At 40.9% G+C, this 21,727-nt stretch overlaps 1 protein-coding gene across 1 annotated transcript in view; it reads right to left on the bottom strand.

The window, feature by feature from the left end:
* Positions 1–21,727, bottom strand: part of WDR49 (WD repeat domain 49) — a 171,909-nt gene that overhangs the window by 16,164 nt on the left and 134,018 nt on the right. The window contains exons 17-18 of the mRNA XM_015472863.3: positions 16,109–16,197; positions 13,559–13,705 (exon numbers count right to left, since the gene is read on the bottom strand). Of these exons, the coding sequence (XP_015328349.2) occupies positions 13,559–13,705; positions 16,109–16,197 (236 nt within the window). The remainder of the gene's footprint in view (positions 1–13,558; positions 13,706–16,108; positions 16,198–21,727) is intronic.

The raw sequence follows: 21,727 nt of genomic DNA, 5'->3' as shown, positions 1-21,727 counted from the left end.
CTATGCTCAATCTGCCCACAATCTCTCTTCCTGACTCAGCCCTACTCTTCTTGGACTTGCTGCACCAGACTCACAACCGCATAAGGTGATTCCTTGTCATAAATTTCAATACATGGTCCTGCTACTTTGGCTTCCCTGAACCCTGACTGATACACTTGCCATAAAGTGTGTTGTTTAAGGCAGAACAGTTGTGAAGGGTGAAGTGTTCTTATGAAGACAAATAGACTGTTTGTCAAAGTTCTTGTGATTTGTGACTGGAATCTGTCAGATACTCCTTGTAAAGAAAATGTATATTTATTCAAACATACAGCTTATCTTAAAGCACCTTCAAGTTCCCATATAGGTGTCATGTAGAACCTCAAGCCTCAAACTTCTTGTCCTTTGGGCCCAACAATTTACTTGTAATCTTGGCGAGTGGTTCACACAGAAGGGTTAGTAACAGCCAGTGTATTTGGATTCATTGGGTCACATTCCATCTTTAAGCCTTCTAAGACTTCCTTCACATTTAAAATTAACCCAGGTTTATTGCCTAGGCTACATGGCCCCATGTGACCTGATCCCTAACCCACTCCACCCTCACCTCATGCCCCCTACAAGCATCTCTCTCACTCTGCTCCGGCAAAACTGACATTTCTGTCCCTAGAATACACCAACACTGTCCCCACCTCAGTAGCTTTACACTTCTGTTCCCATCCTTGGAATATTCTACCCTCAATTGTTTGAAGAACTATTTCCTCTTATCTTTCAGGATTCAGCTCAACAATCAGAGAAACTTTCACTGATGCTCCATCTAGTCACATCCCATCACATTATCTTGCTTTGTTTTCTTCATACCATTTGTTAATGTATGCATGCTAAGTCGCTTCGGTCGTGTCTGACTCTTTGCAACCCTATGTAGCCTGCCAGGCTCCTCTGTCCATGGGATTTTTCAGCCAAGAATACTAGGATGGGTTACCATACCCTCCTCCAGAGAATCTTCCCAACCCAGGGATCGAACTCGCATCTCTTACATCTCTTGCATTGGCAGGTGGGTTCTTTACCACTAGCACCACCTGGGAAGCTGCCTTTTATCCATATCACTATCCAAATGTACCTTCTTATATTCAGTTATTTAGTTATTGCTCCTAGGTGATAAATTCAATAAGTGCACAGACCACGTCTGCCTTTATATCCCATACATCCTTAGCATGCAGCATTGTGTCTGGTATTTAGAAGATGGTTAAAAAAAATATATATATATATATATATATATATGTGTGTGTGTGTGTGTTGAATAAATGGACAAATGAATGAAGATTCTCCAGGCTTGTAAAGGGCAGGCGCACTCCTCACGCTTTGAAATTCCTACATTCCAGAGACCCGAGGAACTCTGTTATGGTAATAGAAGGGTGGATTTCCATGTCGCAAATCTGTATATCCACCCACTAACCATAACACCTGCTCTTAAAAATTAACATCAAGTGTTATCAGTAAACATTTACAGTCTCTACTTCCTAGTCAGGAAATGATGACATTATACATTGATCACTTTATTTTATAGTTGGCTGCCCAACAAGATTTGTTAATAATGATAACCAAAAGGTGTTTTAAAAATTATGAAAATGAAAAATGTGGTGGTCATGAAGCTATTCAAACATTTTCATGAAAATAAAATGATCCATTGATTTTAATAAAGCAAAGTTAATCTTTTGTCATCTGATCTCCCCTTTGCCCCCTGGTTGAAGACTAACTATATATCAGATGAGCAACAGTGCCTTTTCCAGAATCTCACAGAGTAGGAGTCATGGGAATCACACAGTGTGCACCTCACAGATTAGCTTCTTTCCCCGTGGTGAGAATGCAAAATTGTACAGCCACTTTGGAAGATAGTTGGTTGGTTGCTCTACAACCCTACCAGCATTTGGTGCTGTCAATGTTCTAGATTTTGGCCATTCTAATGACTGCATAGTGATAACTCATTGTTCTTTTTTACTTTGAGTTTCCCTGATGACATATGATGTGAACCATCTGTTGGATCTTTTAAAAAATGTTTTTCACACATTAATGACTTCTATTTTGTAGCACTCAATTTATGGTGCTATCATGTAAGCAAAGATATAATAGGAAGGATTTTTTGTTTCCTTCTAAGATGTCTCTGAGTTTTGTGCTCAATCTGGACCTTCAGTTATCTAAAATTTCCTGGAATGAATAACATGTAGAAATCTCTTATTTCTTACTTAAATATTTGTTCAAGTAAGAAGATTTCCATAATATCAGATTATTTTTCTTTATTGATATTAGATTTAAGATTATATTATAAAGCAGGGTGGATTTTATATGTATATGTCTTACCTATAGTTTAAGAACTATAGAGAGCAATGAAAACCCAGTATTTGACAGTACTGACTCTAGCATATCCTTCTAAGTAGGCAGATTCTAGCTGAGTTCACTATTTTGGAACTATTTTTCCCCTCTTTGTAAATTGTAGGTTGCCATGGATATGCAACAGAGAAGGCAATGGCACCCCACTCCAGTACTCTTGCCTGGAAAATCCCATGGATGGAGGAGCCTGGAAGGCTGCAGTCCATGGGGTCGCTGAGGGTCGGACACGACTGAGCAACTTCATTTTACCTTTCACTTTCACCTTTCACTTTCATGCATTGGAGAAGGAAATGGCTACCCACTCCAGTGTTCTTGCCTGGAGAATCCCAGGGACGGCGCATCCTGGTGGGCTACCATCTATGGGGTCGCACAGAGTCGGACACGACTGAAGTGACTTAGCAGCAGCAGCAGCATGGATATGCAAACTCTGTCTCATCTGATAGAGTTTTAACGGACTTGCTCCTGTTCCTTGAAAACACCAGTTTTGGTACTCTACCTGCAAGTTGTGTCAGAGGCTATTATCTTGTACAAATTATTAACCCCTACTTTTGAACTGTGGTGTTGAAGAAGACTCTTGAGAGTCCCTTGGACTGCAAGGAGATCCAACCAGTCCATTCTGAAGGAGATCGGTATTGGGTGTTCATTGGAAGGACTGATGCTGAAGCTGAAACTCCAGTACTTTGGCCACCTCATGCGAAGAGTTGACTCATTGGAAAAGACTCTGATGCTGGGAGAGATTGGGGGCAGGAGGAAAAGGGGATGACAGAGGATGAGATGGCTGGATGGCATCACTGACTCGATGGACATGAGTTTGAGTGAACTCCAGGAGTTGGTGATGGACAGGGAGGCCTGGCGTGCTGCAACTCATGGGGTCGCAAAGAGTCGGACATGACTGAGCGAATGAACTGAACTGAACTGAACCAATTTTTCAGTTCTAGTTTTCTTCAGTATCTGACTACAATCCTCCAAACTTATTCAGTTCCTCTTACATCTGTCTAAAACTGAGAACTAAAACCTGACAGTCCAAGTCTCTAGGCTGCCTTGCAGCTCTCCTTTGCTGTCAGGACCTCCCGGACTTAGAAACAACTGACCTTTGCCACTCCCTCTTAACATCGGGCTCAACTGGTTCTGCTGGAGCAATGCCGGCAAGAATCCCCAAGAGAGACTTCTTAGACACTGTTTTGCCCAACCCAGTGAATTCATGATCACCTCTGGGTTGTCCAACAATGAGCGGTATTCATTCATCTTGAACAGAAGTAAGGTGGCTAACAACATTGAACCTTACCTGGATCCTGTAAAACCAGAACATGGAGGCAGTTAAGAAATGTCACACTCTCTCATGTTCTGGAAACAGATGACAACAAAAGACCACTCTTTTCTCTCTCCTTCTGCGATAAGGCCTTCTCCACCCTCCTCATAAGTCTGATAAGACTTGGATTCATTGAGATTCTTCGACCTGTCTCTGTAAGAGCTCAAGCCCCCTTCCTTTGTTGAGATATTCCTCTTTAATGAATGTTCTTCCTCTTGCAATAGCTTGAATACAGTTATCTCTTACTTTATCCTGTGCATTTTGTCTTTGACAGAACAACAACAACAAAACAACTCGCCCGAGGTATCACTAATGCAGCATTTCTTCTACCCTGGAAGTTTTAAAGATATTATAGGTACAATTTGAATGACTTCTGGGGAATTTATTGACAAAATCTGACCCAGAGCCACTTCTAAGTAGCTTCCAGTTTTTTGAATAAAGCATATCAAAAAGGAGTTTCAAGCTGTTTGAGAACCCACAGGGAACAACTTGGAAGCTAAAGAGAGATTGTGAAAGATGTTTCAACTTGAAAGGGAAAGAAAGAAAATACAAAAGAACACTGAAAAACCCAGTAGGTAAGATTAAAAAGTCACCTGGGGGTTACAAAGTGTTTGAAAACTGTCCCAAGTTCCAAAATAATAGTTTAGAGTGTTGAAAGTAAGTCTGGCAAAATGCCTCTCATCGTACAATCCCCAAATAACCTTCCAAACACTGTAATTATGGAGATTTCAAGAATGTATGTAAAATGCAGGGCAAAGACTTAAGGTAGACTCTGTAATGATAATGTGGAGGGGGGACTGTATTGGTGATTGAGTTTTTTTAAGATTTTTTGAGATTGTTTTTAAGAGTTTTTTTTAAGTGCCATTTATGATAGTAATTTTTAAATTCAATACCTCCTATGAAAAAGGAGATGAACAATTTTAAATGAAAATGATAAAAACAGGCAATATTAAGTGAAATAGCTGGATTTATAAATCATCATAAGAATAGGTTGCCCAGGGATTGTGATTTCATCATTTGAAATTTGAACAAGAGGGGCCGCATCTAGAAATATTAATAACATGGACACCTGCCTGAATAACATGGATTCTTCTCAACTATAATCCACCTTTTACTGGTTATGCAAAGCTAGATAAATTATTTAAACTCTTCTTCTATGCCATGGAGCCTATGCCAGAGACCCTTTATATAGTAAATAGGGGCAATAAAAATCCCATGTCATAGAGGTATTTAGTGGAATAATAATATCATCAATAAAGAAAATGTATTAAACTTTGATTAGGTGACAGGCTCTGTGCTAAGGGCTTCACATGGGTTATTTCACCTAATGTTCACGACAACATTATGGGGAGGGTAACAAATATGATGCCCATTTTTAGTTGAAGAAACTAAGGCATAGAGAGTTTAATTGACTTGATCAAGGTCATACAGATAGCAAATAGTCTTGATTTGAAGCCATGCTTACGCTAGAAATTTGGCCCTTACTATATGTTTATTGCTTTGAGTCTTCCAGATTTTATTCAAAAGACAACCATAAACATTGACACCTTATAACTTAGTAGGGATAATGGCTGTGATTTCAAAGGTTACCAAATAATGTGAAGGACAGGAGTGGAATAAAAAGCATGAATAGCCAAGGAACAGGGTACTATGCCAACTACCAATGTTTTGCTCCTCAGTTCCCATTCCACTCTTCACTGCTTGCTGTGTGATAATGGTCTGTGCCTGCATGCTAAGTCACTTCAGCCGTGTCTGACTCTTTGCCACCCTTGAACTGTAGCCCTCAAGGTTCCTCTGTCCATGGGATTTTCCAGGTAAGAATACTGGAATGGGTTGCCATGCCCTCCTCCAGGGGATCTTCCCGACCCAGGGATAGAACCCGCATCTCTTAGGTCTCCTGCATTGGCAGGCAGGTTCTTAAGCACCGGGTGATAATGGGCCAGAGTCTTGTAAATGCTCTACTTTAATAGCTGGTATGATGCTGAGCTCTGTCACTAGAGGGCACTAGAGGGACACTGGATTTCTCTCTAAGTGGGTGCTTCTCTCACCAGCCTCCTACAGGGCTGCTCCTCCAGCACTGGACACCTACAGCGTGGCTTCCCAAGGACCCAGCTCCTCTTGTGTCTTCTCCAGCTCCAGACTCTTGTTATGCAAGTATGGCTTCTCCAGAACCAGCAGCTTCCCTTGTCACCCTCTCAGGTGACTGCAGCAGAGTGCCACCTGTGTGCCACCATCCAGTGAATGACTTTCCATAATACCCCAGGAGGCAAGGGGAAGGCCACCAGTGTGATTCCTCCCTGTGACAGCCTCCCCTGCACCCCCTTCATGGCTCTGCAGTGAGTTCTGCACCCCCTGTGGATGGGAGAGAATCTGATAACAGATTTCTGCAAATTCCACCTGCAGCAGCTCTGCCATCTTGCCATCCAGTGAGACAGGGATGAACCCACTCCTGCAAGGTCTGGGTCTCAGCCCTAGTGCACATCTTCCCCCATCTAACTCAGGCCTGGAAGTAGTGGCTGCTCTTTAGACCCCCTATTGCTGTGTTCTTTAGAATCTCTTTACTTCTTACTAGCCAGTGTTTTATAATGTGCATATATTCTATCTAAAATCAGAAGAAAAAATGAACTAAAAAATAAAACTAATTCTAAAATATGCCTTGACTGTAATTCTCCTGACTTATAGTGGCTTCTCAGTTATCGGTCTTTATCTTTCCTCCCCACTATAGTCAGTTTCTTGGAAAAGTGCTAGCTTTCCTTGGTTGATGACCCACAGGTGCCTCTGTCTCAACATAGTCTGAAACTAACTCTACACCATCTCTTCCTCCTATAAGTCCTCTCTCAATAACTGCCTCTTTTATTGACACAGTTATCCAGGCTAGAAACCTGACAATCATACATGTCTTAACATCTCACCAGGGCACATAATCCTTTCATTTATCTCTGCAACACTTCTCAGATTAGTTACTTCCTTTCAGGGTCTCCTTATCTTCAAAATAATAATAGTTACCATTTATGCTTATTATGGGCTAGTCACTGCTAAAATTAATCCACACAACTCCAGGCACCATTGGTCCCATTCAACAGATGAGAAAACTGAGAATTTGTAGGTTATGTAATTTATCCAGATATAAACTAGTAAAAGGCAAAGTGAACATGGAAAAGCAGGTAGTTGATGTCACACAAGTTTCCACAGCTCTAATACATCCACTGCCTTCAGTTTAGCCCCATTATAATGTATCCACCACACAGTTTCCAGAAAGCTTTCTAAAATGCAAATCTGGACATGGCATTTTCCTGTTTAAAGATTTCAAAAGGAATTTTGTTTCTGGGTAGGATATAAGCAGCAGCAGGTCATCCTTCTCATTGGACTAGATAGAAGGAAAAAAAATTACAGAAACGATATTCTTAAAGCCATAGAGGGCTGTGGAAACAAAGATTATCAAATTAAAATACATGAGATGGTAGAACCTTCTCAGGTGAGCTGAGATTGCCAAATCTTTTCTTCCCTCTGGGGATTAATCCTGTCCAGGCACTGCTAAGAAACAAGTTTGCCACAGACAAAGAGACTTTTCTAAAGGGAAAGGAAAATCAGAAGGCTTTGGATGACTGTGTGGGTTGATGTGATGGACTGAAATCCAGAGGAACTTTGTAACTGTGCCCAGGGTTCCCTACAGGACTTAATCTGAGTGCTGGATGGTGTGGGAGACCATGAATTGGACTGGGGAGGCAGATTAACATTTCCCGCAGTCTTACAGTACTTAGAAGACAATAACTACACTAACATGAGAGGCCTTAAACAAACATTTGAAATTGAAAGTGAACAAAGTCTAACTGCAGCCATGACCAGGCTCTGACTGAACTCAATTCCTAACTGAATTAACACGAACCACACTTCATGCTCTTCGTCCAACTAAGGAAAGAAAATAACATTAACTTCATTATCTATAGAACTTTTACACAATTTCTGTCATACAATTAAAAAAACTGTACCAGAAAATGTACAAAATTATAGGACTTGCAAGAAAGAAATAAAATGTGACCAATAACCAAAAAGGAAAAATAGATATTAGAAGCAGATCCAAGGATCATCCAGATATTGATGTCAGCAGGCCAGGACTTTAAATTATAAATATGTTAAAGAAAACAGAGAGAGTATTTGGACAAAATGGATGACATAAAGTAATTTAAAACATAAGTAATAAGTATTTTCAACTGAGAATTAGAATATATATATAAGATTCAAATGGCATTTTAGAACTGAATATATGTATATACACACACACACACACACACACACACACACATATATATAATCTAACATGGGAAACTAATATCATAGGTTTAAAAGAATTGCAGAGGAGACAAGATTAGTGAATGCAAAGATAAATCAATATAACACATCCAAAATGAAGCCCAGAGAGGAAAATAAAATGGAAATATAAGAACACAGGAAACATTTGTGATATAATTAAAGTCCAAAATATGTGTAATTGCAATCCCAGCAGGACTGGAAAGTGGTAATTGAAAAGAAATAAAGATAATAGCTGAGAATTATCCAACATTGAAGAAAGATGCACTCAAAAATTCCTATCAACCCCAAGCAGAATAGATACAGAGAAAAGTGTATTTATGCCCAGCATGATAAAGCTGCTAAAAACCAAGATAAAGAGAAAAACCTTTAAAACAGTCAGAAAAAAATATTACATTCAAAGAAGTAACAATAGTATGAAGAGTGGAACTTTATAAACAGGAACTATGGGAGCAAGGAAGCAATGATATAGTATCTTTAAAAAGTTGAAAAATACTGCTATCTAGAGTTTTAAATCCAGTGAAAGTATCCTTTCAAAGTCAAAATGAAATAAAGACATCTTTCAGAAACAAAAAGCCTGGAAAATGATTAACCATCAGACCCATCAGACATTATAAGAAATACTGCAGGAAGTTCTGAATGAAAGAAAGTAATCTCAGTTGGAAGCCTAGTACCCCAAGAAGAACTAAAGGACACAAGAAAGAGTGTGTGTGTGTGTGTTCTTACTTCAAGTATTTCTGCAGGACTGAAGGCAGAAGTAGCCTGAATTCAAAGGCTCATTTGTAAAAATCTAAGCTCCAGTGTTTTGGTCATCTGATGCAAACAGACATTTCATTGGAAAAGTCCTTGATGCTGGGAAAGACTGAGTTCAGAAGGAGAAGAGGGCATCAGAGGATGAGATGGCTGGATGGCATCACCAATGCAATGAATATGAACTCGGGTAGACTCCAGGAGATGGTGAGAGAGAGGGAGGCCTGGTGTGCTGCAATCCAAGGTGTCGCAAAGAGTCAGACACGACTGTGTGACTAAATACCAACAAAGCCCAGCAGATGCTCATAATGGGTGGAGGGTACAGGACAAAGGCTTTAATAACCCTGAAGATGAAGGGAGAGACTTCCCCCTGTGCTGAGGAAGCGGGTATCAAGTGCTTTGCCCTGAGGAAACAGGAAGACACGTTCTCGGAGGGAATTCTGGTGTGGCTGTCTTGAGGAGCAGGACCCCAAACCAGGACTCTCAGCCTGGCAAAGATTCCCACATCCCATGGAGTGCTGAAGCAGATAAACTCCCAACTCTGACTTCAAGGGACCTTCAAGGATTATCATGGGGAGGATGTCTGTGGCAACCAGAAGACTAAAGAGAAACTTCCTGGATCCTGAAGTCATCCAAGGAGGAGGAACGGCCCCACAATGACCAGAAAGGGGTTTTCTGTTCATCTGCTTGGATGAGGGCTCAGAGTCAGATAAAGTTGATTCAAAGGAAATTAAAAGGTTAACTTTCAAAAAAAAAAAAAAGAAAGAGTATTGTAACCTTTATAATAATCATTAAAAGGATAACACAAACTGATATAAAAACTGAAGAATTAATAGAAGAGATAAAATGGGATAATTCAGAACAGTTGACTGAAACATTCCAATGTCTCCTCATTTCTGGTAAAATAAATACCAAAGTCCTTAACATAGCAAGCTGAGTGCTCTATGCTTTGGCTTCCATTTGCCTCTCTAGCCTTAATTCTCATGTTCCTTCTAGAACCCAGCCATTTAAATGGGACTACACATAGCTCCCTATACACACACCATCCATCTTTTTCATACCACCTTACCCTTGCATACACTGCTCCTTTGCAAGAAACATATACTCCTTTTTTTTTTAATCTGAATAATATCACATATAACTTTGACTATCTAGCTCAGGCATGATCTGGTTTCTCTGGAGAATCATCTATGAATCTCCATATGGTCCCACAGTGCCCAGGGCTTATCGCTATTATAGCCTCTGCTGTAAAACATAATTGCGATGGGGAAACACTAACTAAAACCACCCACCCAGGCCAAGCACCATAATAACCATAAGTCCTGGTAAGGAACACGGAACCAACACACCACCATCAACAAGGACAGTCTAAAGGAGACGCCAGTCCATATATTCTTCCACCCTCCAAGAATCCTTCCCACTGGAATCCATCTTGGCTGAGTGATGCATATGCCACCAGGAAGGACCTTGAGTCAGAATGATTGGCCAGAGGCAACCTGGAAATTAATCCCATTACCATAAGACCACTTTGAGCCAAATGGCAAGGCCGTCTTCCTGGGTTCCCTTACCCTCCTGCCCTCCACCTGGGCACACCTTCCCAATAAAGTCTCTTCCTTTGTCAGCACACATGTCTCCTCAGACAATTCATTTCTGAGTATTAGACAAGGCCCACTCTCGGGCCCTGGAAGACGTCCCCCTTCCTGCAACGTAATGATTTGTTTCCTTATCTATTTCCCCAACTAATCTTCAAGAACTTTGAAGGCTGTCCCTCTACATGTCAGCTCTGTCCCTTCACCATCCAACACAAGTGCCAGCAGAGAAGGCATTCAGTATTCACCAGGGAGGCTAAATACACACATGAGCAGACATGATTTCTATATCAGCTAGTTGAAGACCATTATTATGCAGAGCATGGTACAATCCTGGGGCATTCTCCAGACCTTTGTTTCTAACTAGCACACCAGTACCTCTAACTCAACACCTTCCAAACTCAACTCTGTTCATCTGTGTCAAACTCAGTCACCATGACACTGTCTGAGTTACCCACTGCAGCCAGCTTGAAATCATTTGGACATCTGCCCTACTTCACTCCTGATTTCCTTACGTTTTTCCTTACGTTTCTTTGGTCTAGACTTCCTCTTGTCCTTCCTCACCCTTTGAACTCCTACCCATTTTAAGTCCACAGGGTCTTCCCTGTAGCTCAAATGGTAAAGAATCTGCCTGCAATGCAGGAGACCTGGGTTCAATCTCTGGGTCAGGAAGATTCTGTGGAAAAAGGAATGGCAATCCACTCCAGTATTCTTGCCAGGAGCATCTCATGGACAGAGGAGTCTGGCAGGCTATAGTCCATGGGATCGCAAAGAGTTGGACACTACTGAGCGACTAACACCACTCACTACTCAGAGGAAATTTGAACTAATTCCTTCTTATGCCCCATGTGTGCTAAGTCACCTCAGTCATATCCAACTCTTTGGGATCCCATGGACTGTAGCCTGCCAGGCTCCTTTATCCATGGGATTCTCCAGGCAAGAACACTGGAGTGGATTTGGCCATTTTCTCCTTCAGGGGATCTTCCTGACCCAGGGATCGAACCTGCTTCTCTTACATCTCTTGTATTAGCAGGTGGGTTCTTTACCACTAATGCCACCTGGGGAGCATTATGCCCCAGGCAGGTGGCTCAGACAGTAAAGAATCTGCCTGCAATGCAGGAGACCTGGGTTCGACCCCTAGGTTCCATCCCATGGACAGAAGAGCCTGCCGGGCTACAGTCCATGGGATCACCATGGGTCGGGCATGAGTGAGCAAATAAGCACAACACAGCACAGACTTAATCTGCCTTCTTGCCTGGTACAGAACCCATTTGTGGTGTCATGCGTCATGTGTTCGGTCACCCTCAATAGTTTATATCTGTCTCTCTCAAGTTGATGAAACTTTTTCAAAAAGGAACTGTTTTCCTTGCCGAGAAAGCAGATGAGTAGAAATATTTAGAAGGGAGCAAAGAAAGAAAAGCTGAAGAATAAAATAGAAAAGCAAAAGAAAGAAAGCATCTCTTTTAAATCGTGTGGAAATTACAGGAAAACTTATATTAAGATATCTGGGAGAAAAAATTCTCTGTGAACTTTGAAAATGTACTTGTCAAAGTACTTCTTTGCACTTTTGGTATTTCCAACCAGTCATTCACCCCAACCTTCCCTTACACATCCTCCCTGCCCATGAGGAGCAGTTGTCTGAAAACAAAGGAGAATTTTCCTGCTGCAGAATGTGCTGCTGCTGCTGCTGCTAAGTCACTTCAGTAGTGTCTGTGCGACCTCACAGACGGCAAGGCTCCTCAAAAACACAGGAGCTCCCAGATCTGAGAAGAGTCATTTGCTGCGCTCATCATTTCTTTCTCCTACTTCGTGGCTCTCAGGTTTCTGCATTCTCCCTCTCCTATTTCTCTTGCCTCAATTCTAACTCTGCTCCATCTTGGTTTCCTCCTGGGTACATGTTCTACGCCTGGACTGCCTTTACACTTTGTTCTGGCTCCCTGGATCTTTTCTTACTCGCTGTTCCCCAAATTCTCTTCCGTCTGTGACTCAGCAGGATGAGATAAGTCCTCCCATGTTTATTCTTGAAAATGAATCATCCTGGGGAAAAAGCAATTGCCTGATAGACTGAAAGCCCTGTCGGATGAACTAAAGGTTATTTAAAGCCCTACCATTTATGGATTCATGTTTTTAAAAGGAAATGAGCAGGTATCATAGATGATCCTCCTGAGAGCAAATAAACGCTAGATTTAGAAAAGAGAAACTGCGAAAAAGCAAAGGAAGCTGATAATAATTAGAGTGGAAATACCGTGGTGAGGAATGGCAGCTGTACCTTGCTTCCAAGTGGAATTTAAAAAAAAAAAAAAAAACACACATTTTGACCAGCTGTAATAGGGAAGCAAGCAGAGACAAGAGGCTTAAACTTCCTCAAGTGTAAGCATAAACACCTCCCTCCTTATTTCTCAAGGATGATGTTGAACCCCAATCGCAGAGGATTTGAAAAGTTTAGAAACCACAGATCTCAGATGGTTAGAGTGCAGTTCTGATCTTTTAACTACTACAAGCTGAAAATGTCTCTTTTCATTAATTATTTTAAATGAGTTCCCTGTGGTGTCCATATGCTTTCCGAGTGCCTCGCTGAGTAGCAGGTTGTATCGCCTGCACTCCCGTTGTGTCCCTCTTTGCGGGTAGGATGTTTGTACAGAATTACTCTTTAAATTCTTGGAAACTTGGAACCCTATAACAATCTGAAAAAAAATAGAGCATTCTTATGCACATCTTGTTTCCAAATGTTCAGAACCCATTCACTTCTATGTTCTAAGATAAGCTTTCTTTTCCTCTCATCCTATTAGCCTAGTGTTGCAGCTGGAAGGCTCTAAAACAATACACTTTAAGTAGCCGCCATTTATAGAGTTTCACACGAAAAGAACAAACCCAGATTGGCAGAGATTCTGTTCAGCAGCAGCCTTAGGATGTCTCTTTCTCTGGTATCAGATTTGAAAATTCAGATTACTGGGGGGGAAAGGTTCTTATTCATAGCAGAATCATATTGTTTATGGCTTTCTGACTTCAGAAAAGTGGCAAAATAAAAATATTCCTTTTGTGTATTTCAGCCCATTAGCTGTCCTTTCTGTGAGCACTGACCAGCAACTAAGCTATAAATCTTAATAGTCAAACCACACTTCATTTCACTGCCATCTACAAGGTGAACATGTGTTCCCTTCATGTCTCTCCATTTTGTTTTCTTAACTGGTTGAGTTTCCTGAGGAGAAAGGACGAAGTGGTACAGTGGTTGAGGACTTACTTTCAGAAAGTGATGGAAATTCTGGAATTTGGGGACACTGCTCCTCTGGGCCTTCCCTAAAGTATTTCTCAGGGTCTAGAAGAAAAGCTGGTTTATTCACTTCAGGTAGCTCTTTCAACGTTCCAATGCTTAATGACCTAAAACTGCCTTCACAACAGCAAGTTTTAAGGGAGGATGGGGAAAAAAAAGTATAATATCATTAATTCCTCAGAAAGAGCTAGCACATTTCCAAGTTAACTTCTTTTTTTTTAAATTTAACCTTCCTGTTACTCAGCTGGTACAGCTGCAGTGATCAGCAAACCCTGTAAACACAGCTGTTCAAGATAAAGCCATGGTCCTTTTATTCAAAGGGACGAAAAGAAACTCAAGACTCCCCATTCATTTATTTTTCATTTTGTATTCTTTTGCGATCTTCCTTTGAAAACGGGTATTCTGCAATTTTGGAAAAAGCCCAGTTTCTCTGCAAGAAAATTGCAGGCTTTGTGAGGTGAAACCTATTTTTGAGTATTTAATTTAACAATATATCTAAAATTTTGAATATGCAGGTACAATTTCATTTTGCTATAATGTAAACCAGGGCTGTGTTACTATATCTATGATTCACACGATGAGATAATGAGAAGAAGAGTGGAAAGTTTTCTTTTTGCTTCATGGGATAAATGGATAATGGAATGCTTGTGTGCTTAGTCGCTAAGACATGTCTGACTTTTTATGACCCCATGGACCATAGCCCACCAGGCTCCTCTGTCCATGGGATTTTTCAGGCAGGAATACTGGGCTGGGTATTTCCTTCTCCATTTCCTTCTCCAGGGGATCTCCCCAACCAGGGCTCAAACCCAAACCTCCTATATCTCCTGCATTGCAGGTGGATTCTTTACCTGCTAAGCCATTGAGGAAGCCCCTAGCAAATGGAATAGAAGTCTACAAAAACTTAATTCAAGTCATGACCCTAGGGACTTCCCTGGCAGGCCAATGGTTAAGACTTCATGCTTCCACTGCAGGGGGCATGGGTTGGATCCCAGGTTGGGGAACTAAGACCCCACATGCCACATGGCTCAGCCAAAAAATAATTAATTAAAAAGATGTGATTCTGTGTGTTCTTGATTGTTAGCTCTAGGGTAAAAACTGTGCTTTTTCATTGTGCTGTCTTGTAACCAGCATCTACTCAGAGACAAGCTATGTCAGTGGTTCTCAAACTATACCAGATATCAGAGTCATCTGTGGGGCTTGTTTAAGCATAAACCACTTGCACCACTCCTGTTTCTAATTTAGTTGGGTGGGGATGCTTAGTTGCTCAGTCATGTCCGACTGTTTGCAATCTGATGGACTGAGCCCGCCAGGCTCCTCTGTCCATAGGATTTTCAAGGCAAAAATATTGGAGTGGGTTGTCATTTCCTTCTCCAGCAGGTGGGCATACGGCCCCAGAATTTACCTTTCTAAGTTTCCAGTGATGCTAATTCTGGTAGACCAGGGAACATACTTTGGGAACCAGTGTATGTCAAACCAAAGGAGAAATATTCACAACCTGTAAAGTATCATTGGTAAATGGCAGACCTTGGACATCTACTCAAACATATTTAATTCCAAAAGTTGTGTTCCAAGGTATAATACTAATAATAATTAATAATATTAGTAATAAAATTGTATTGAGTTTTTATAATATGCCAAGCACTAAAGTGTTTCACATATAATTATTTCATGTAATCTTGGCAAAACCCCTATGGAGCAAATTAGTTTATAAATATGCATTGAATATTAACAAATAATAATGTACCTTTTGACAACAAAAATTTCAACAAAAATGAGCATATTTGCTCTATGAAAGTGCAGCACCCCCTTGGACATAAGTTGACAAAAGATTTGTAATGAGTGAAATATTCTTGTTATATGATGGAGCTTCCAGAATGATTCTCACTTCTCTTCTAAATAATACACTTCAGTATGATAACAATTTTTTGTTTTAATTAATTTTTTAAATAATTATCTGGTCTGCCAAAACTAAAAAAAAAATACACTATTCTGTGTGATTTGGGACTTTCTGAGAAAAAAAAAAAACTTTTAGTTTTATTTTTATCTTTTAAATATTTAGGGGAGAAAATTAACATTTCAGTGCCAACTCTATTTTGGAAACTATACTGGGCACTTTCCACATGTTTTCTGGCTTAGACTTTACACTTCTTCCACTTGTTGATTGTGAAGGCTTGGACAAGTCACTTAATATCTCTGAGCCTCTTTGTCTTCCCTTTATTCAATGGAGATCACAAGACCTTATTCAGGTTTATTATGGAATACCAACATTCCTGGTTCAATCTGAGTCAAGAAGATCCCCTGGGGAAGGAAATGGCAACCTACTCCAGTATTCTTACGTGGGAAATCCCATGGACAGAGAAGTCTGGCGAACAGTCCATTGGGGGTTGCAAGGGTCAGTCACAACTTAGCGACTAAACCACCACCACCAATATTCCTGGCACATAGCATAGTTATTTGTTTTCTTCATAACAATCTATAAAATAATAACATAATAAAAATATATCAACAGTGATAACTTACTGCAAGATTTTCGTATTATTCCACCATCGTAAAGGTCATGTGTTTCCATATATTTCACACCTAAGTTTATGACTTCTGAAGGTCTGACACTGGAAGAAAATAATTTATGATGAAATAAAAATCAACCACAAAGGATGAACAGACACTTTCTGGCTGTAAATGTATACCTTTAACAACAACAAAAAAAATCTCTATCCTGTGGACTTAAGTAGTGACATTTGTTTACACTAATCAAGTTACACCTTCGAGTACAAGGCCTAGCCAGGTGATGGTATAAAAGAGGAAGAGTCACAGAGAAGGAGAAGTCAGTTTAAGCAAGGGTCCCGTCCTCAGAAGAAAATGTCACAGAAATGCACACTATCTTGCCCTATGTGTAAATTATATGGGCTAATTACTGTTATTGATCAAAAGTTCTTTTCTCCATTGTTATGCCTGCATCTTCACTTATGGTATCCAAAATGCAAAAAGAAAAAAATAACTCAGTATTTTTGAGACTTGTCATATAAAATCTACATGAAAACCTTAGATTAGCTTAAATTTACAGAAAAAGTTTTTATCAATAAAACACAGGAAGGGAAACCATTACATGGTTGTATATAATTCCAGTCAGCAAACAGGAAATGATTTCAAATATATTTAACATTTACTGTCATAGACCTCAGCCTTAACAGCTACAAGCCATGTTGCCAAAAATTATTATTTTCTTGGGAAGTGTCTGGTCAGAAAACATCCCTATTTTCACAAAATTGTTGAGAGTCACAGGGACTGCCCCCTTCCTTCTGCCTTCTCTCCTTGCATTCTTTAACCCTTTGTGATTACTACTCCCCCTTCTAACCTTTATTCCCAATTTTGTTACATACTGAGCAGCTATAGAACTTTGGGGCCTCTCTGGTGGCTCAAATGGTAAAGAATCTGCCTGCAATGCAGGAGACACACATTTGATTCCTGGATTGGGAAGAGTCCCTGGAGAAAGGAATGGCAACCCACTTCAGTATTCTGATCTGGAGAATTCCATGGACAGAGGAGCCTGGAAGTCTACAGTCCCCAGGGTCACAGAGTTGGACACGACTGAGTGATCAACACTTTCACTTTTTCATAGAACCTTGAGATGTTTCTTATTCTCTCAGCCTCAATTTCTGCTCTGCGTGTGATTCTTACTGTGGTGTTAAAGGAGGTAAGAAGGATGAATGCTGAGTGATGTGTCTAATAAATAATAGTATTCAATAAATGTTAATTTCCCTCCTTCCTTTTCCTCTGTCCTAGTTGACTATCTCTCAAACTTAAATGAGCTTAAAAGTAAAATTTCCATTGTAGAGTAGTTATAGATTTACAGAAAATTTATAAAGATAGTAGAGAGTTCTGGAACCCCTTCACCCAATTTTCCCTATTGTTAACATCTTATATTACCATTTGTCACAATTTCAAAATCAATACTGGTACATTATTAGTAGTATTTTATTAGGATTTTCCCAGTTTTTCTAACTGCTCTTTTCCTGTCCCAGGATCCCACATTACATTTAGTTTTCTGACCCCTTAGTCTCCTCTGGTATAAAACAATTTCTCAGATTTTACTTGTTTTAGATGACCTTGACAGGTTTAAGAAACACCTGTCCGTTTTTTTGGTAGAGTCTCCTTCAATTTGGGTTTGTCTGATGCTTTTGGAAAACTCAGCAGTGGCCACAGGACTGGAAAAGGGCAGTTTTCATTCCGATCCCAAAGAAAGGCAATGCCAAAGATTGCTCAAACTACCGCACAATTGCACTCATCTCACACGCTAGTAAAGTAATGCTCAAAATTCTCCAAGCCAGGCTTCAGCAATACATGTACCGTGAACTTCCTGATGTTCAAGCTGGTTTTAGAAAAGGCAGAGGAACCAGAGATCAAATTGCCAACATCTGCTGGATCATGGAAAAAGCAAGAGAGTTCCAGAAAAACATCTATTTCTGCTTTATTGACTATGCCAAAGCCTTTGACTGTGTGGATCACAATAAACTGTGGGAAATTCTGAAAGAGATGGGAATACCAGACCACCTGATCTGCCTCTTGAGAAATCTGTATGAAAGTCAGGAAGCAACAGTTAGAACTGGACATGGAACAACAGACTGGTTCCAAATAGGAAAAGGAGTACGTCAAGGCTGTATTTTGTCACCCTGCTTATTTAACTTTATACACAGAGTACATCATGAGAAACGCTGGACTGGAAGAAACACAAGCTGGAATCAAGATTGCTGGGAGAAATATCAATAACCTCAGATATGCAGATGACACCACCCTTATGGCAGAAAGTGAAGAGGAACTAAAAAGCCTCTTGATGAAACTGAAAGTGGAGAGTGAAAAAGTTGGCTTAAAGCTCAACATTCAGAAAACAAAGATCATGGCATCTGGTCCCATCACTTCATGGCAAATAGATGGGGAAACAGTGTCAGACTTTATTTTTTTGGGCTCCAAAATCACTGCAGATGGTGACTGCAGCCATGAAAGTAAAAGACACTTACTCCTTGGAAGGAAAGTTATGTCCACCTAGATAGCATATTCAAAAGCAGAGACATTACTTTGCCAACAAAGGTCCATCTAGTCAAGGCTGTGGTTTTTCCTGTGGTCATGTATGGATGTGAGAGTTGGACTGTGAAGAAGGCTGAGCACCAAAGAATTGATGCTTTTGAACTGTGGTGTTGGAGAAGACTCTTGAGAGTCCCTTGGACTGCAAGCAGATCCAACCAGTCCATTCTGAAGGAGATCAGCCCTGGGATTTCTTTGGAAGGAATGATGCTGAAGCTGAAACTCCAGTACTTTGGCCAGCTCATGGGAAGAGTTGACTCATTGGAAAAGACTCTGATGCTGGGAGGGATTGAGGGCAGGAGGAGAAGGGGATGACAGAGGAGATGGCTGGATGGCATCACTGACTCAATGGACGTGAGTTTGAGTGAACTCTGGGAGTTGGTGATCGACAGGGAGGCCTGGCAAGCTGCAATTCATGGGGTCGCAAAGAGTCGGACAAGACTGAGCGACTGAACTGAACTGAACTGATGCTTTTCTAGTGCTTAGATGGGGATTATGAGTTGTTGGAAGAAAGATAAGAGAGGTGAAGTGTTATGTTCATTACCACTTATCAAAGTGAAAGTGAAAGTCGCTCAGTCATGTCAGACTCTTTTTGACCCCATGGACTATTCAGTCCATGGAATTCTCCAGGCCAGAATACTGGAGTGAGCAGCCTTTCCCTTCTCCAAGGGATCTTCCCAACCCAGGGATTGAACCACAGGTCTCCCACATTGCAGGCAGATTCTTTACCAACTAAGCCACGGGGAAGCCCACAATTTATCAAGGGCACCTGCTATTGACCTGACTTACCACTGTTTGATGTAAACTTTATCAACTGGCCAAGGTTGCTTGCCAGGTCTCAGCAAAGTTACTTTTTCCCTAAATGTCTACACAATACTCCCTGAAGGCAGATGAAGAAGAAAGTTAAGTTCTACCTCCTTGACTGGGGGGAGTATCTACATAAATTATTTAGAATTATAACTTTTTTAAAGGAAATCTTTGCCATCCAAAAGACTGAGGGTAGATGGAAATTTTTCCCCAAACCACAAAGGCCAATCTATTGCTTCATTTCCAAAGACATTTGACTCCTGGGAAAACGGTGACTATGAAAATGTACAGGGAACTGGAAAGAGGTGAATACTCCCAAGCTTCCAGTATTCCTGGTGGACAAATACAAAGAAACTAAAGGATGTAATAAACAGCATGCATGTGTGCATGCTCAGTCATGTCTGACTCTTTGCAACCCTATGGATTGTAGCCTGTCAGGGCTATAAGCTCCTCTGTCCATGGAATTCTCCAGGCAAGAATATTGGAATGGGTTTCCATTTCCTCCTCCAGGGGATCTTCGTGACCCAGGGTTTGAACTCACCTCACCTGCACTGGTAGGCAAATTCTTTACCACTATGCCACCTCAGAAGTGAAATAAAGAAAATGTGTGCATGTGCTAAGTCTCTTCAGTCATGTTCAACTCTTTGCAACCCTATGGACTGTAACCTGCCAGGCTTCTCTGTCCATGGGTTTCTCCAGGCAAGAATACTGGAGTGGGTTGCCATTTCCTTCTCCAGGGGATCGTCCTGAACCAGGAATTGAACCCACATCTCTTGGATCTCCTGCATTGGCTGGGGCAGGCTGGGGCAGGGGGTGTTTGTTCTTTATCACTAGCTTGGGGATTGTCTACCTGGGAAGCTAATACAGAGCATAGATAGAGTTTAAAACTTTTGCAAAAATGTCTTATGGGGTGATGCAAGATGGGGGCCTACTATGGACTATGGCATCCTTGCCATCAATTCTATGAGAAGGGAAGACCATATTTCCCGTCTCTCAGTGCTGGATGTACAAGGGAGGAATGATGACTGTCAAGTTCCCAAGTGCCCTATTGGGCATTAAAGGAAGTGAAGGTGCCTAGAGGAGTTGCTTACCAATAGCTGATGCTTAACAAAACGTTTGATCACTTGACTCAGAGACCAACAAAATTTCAATACTGCCACATGTTGATTGTTGCACAGGCAGAATAGAGCAGCAGCAAAGCGTATTGACTCTGGAGCCTGCTTTAGGGTCCCTGGCTCACCTCTTATAGGTTGTGTAAGTCACTTAACTTTTTTCTGTCTTGCTTTCCTAGTCATGAAATGGAGATTACAACTGTGGATACCACCAAGGATTATCAGTTGAGTTCTGTTCAGTTAGTTGCTCAGTCATGTCCGACTCTTTGCAACCCCATGGACTGCAGCACACCAGGCTTCCCTCCGTGTCACCAACTCCCAGAGCTTGCTCAAACTCATGTCCATCGAGTCGGTGATGCCATCTAACGATATCATCCTCTTGTGTCCTCTTCTCCTCCTGCCTTCAAGCTTTCCCAGCATCAGGGTCTTTTCCAATGAGTCAGCTCTTAGCATCAGGTGGCCAAAGTACTGGAGCTTCAGCTTCAGCATCAGTACTCCCAATGAATATTCAGGATTGATTTCCTTTAGAATTGACTGGTTGGATCTCCTTGCAGTCCAAGAGACTCTCAAGAGTCTTCTCCAACACCACAGTTCAAAAACATCAATTCTTCAGAGCTCAGCTTTCTTTAGGCTCCAGCTCTCATGTCCATACATGACCAAGGATTATAGTGACAATTAAATGAGCTAAACCATAAAAACCTTAGAAGAATGCTTAGAATATGGTAAGAGCTCATTAAGTATTGACTACTATCACTTTAGGACAGAATAATACAATATTTACCACTCAAATTAGGTGTTCCAATATTCCCAAAAGCCAATTCTGGGGCTTCTCCAATGACTCACCAGTAAAGAACCTGCCTGCCAATGCAAGAGATGAGAATTTGATACCTGGATTGGGAACATACCCTGGAGGAGGGCATGACAACCCACTCTGGTATTCTTGCGTGGAAAATCTCATGGACAGAGGAATCTGGTGGGCTACAGTCCATAAAGTCACACAGAGTCATACACTAAGCACATGTATATGCAGTCAGTTCTAATATTCTTTTTTTTAATCTTATATTAAAAATTTTTACATTTACAATTACTCCTATTTTATCACATAAGCTCTACTGGCAGAATAATTAGAAAATCAACATCA

This window comes from Bos taurus, chromosome 1 (assembly GCF_002263795.3).
Source record: "Bos taurus isolate L1 Dominette 01449 registration number 42190680 breed Hereford chromosome 1, ARS-UCD2.0, whole genome shotgun sequence".
NCBI classification, from domain to species: domain Eukaryota; kingdom Metazoa; phylum Chordata; class Mammalia; order Artiodactyla; family Bovidae; genus Bos; species Bos taurus.
This window is presented reverse-complemented; position numbering and strand designations above follow the sequence as displayed.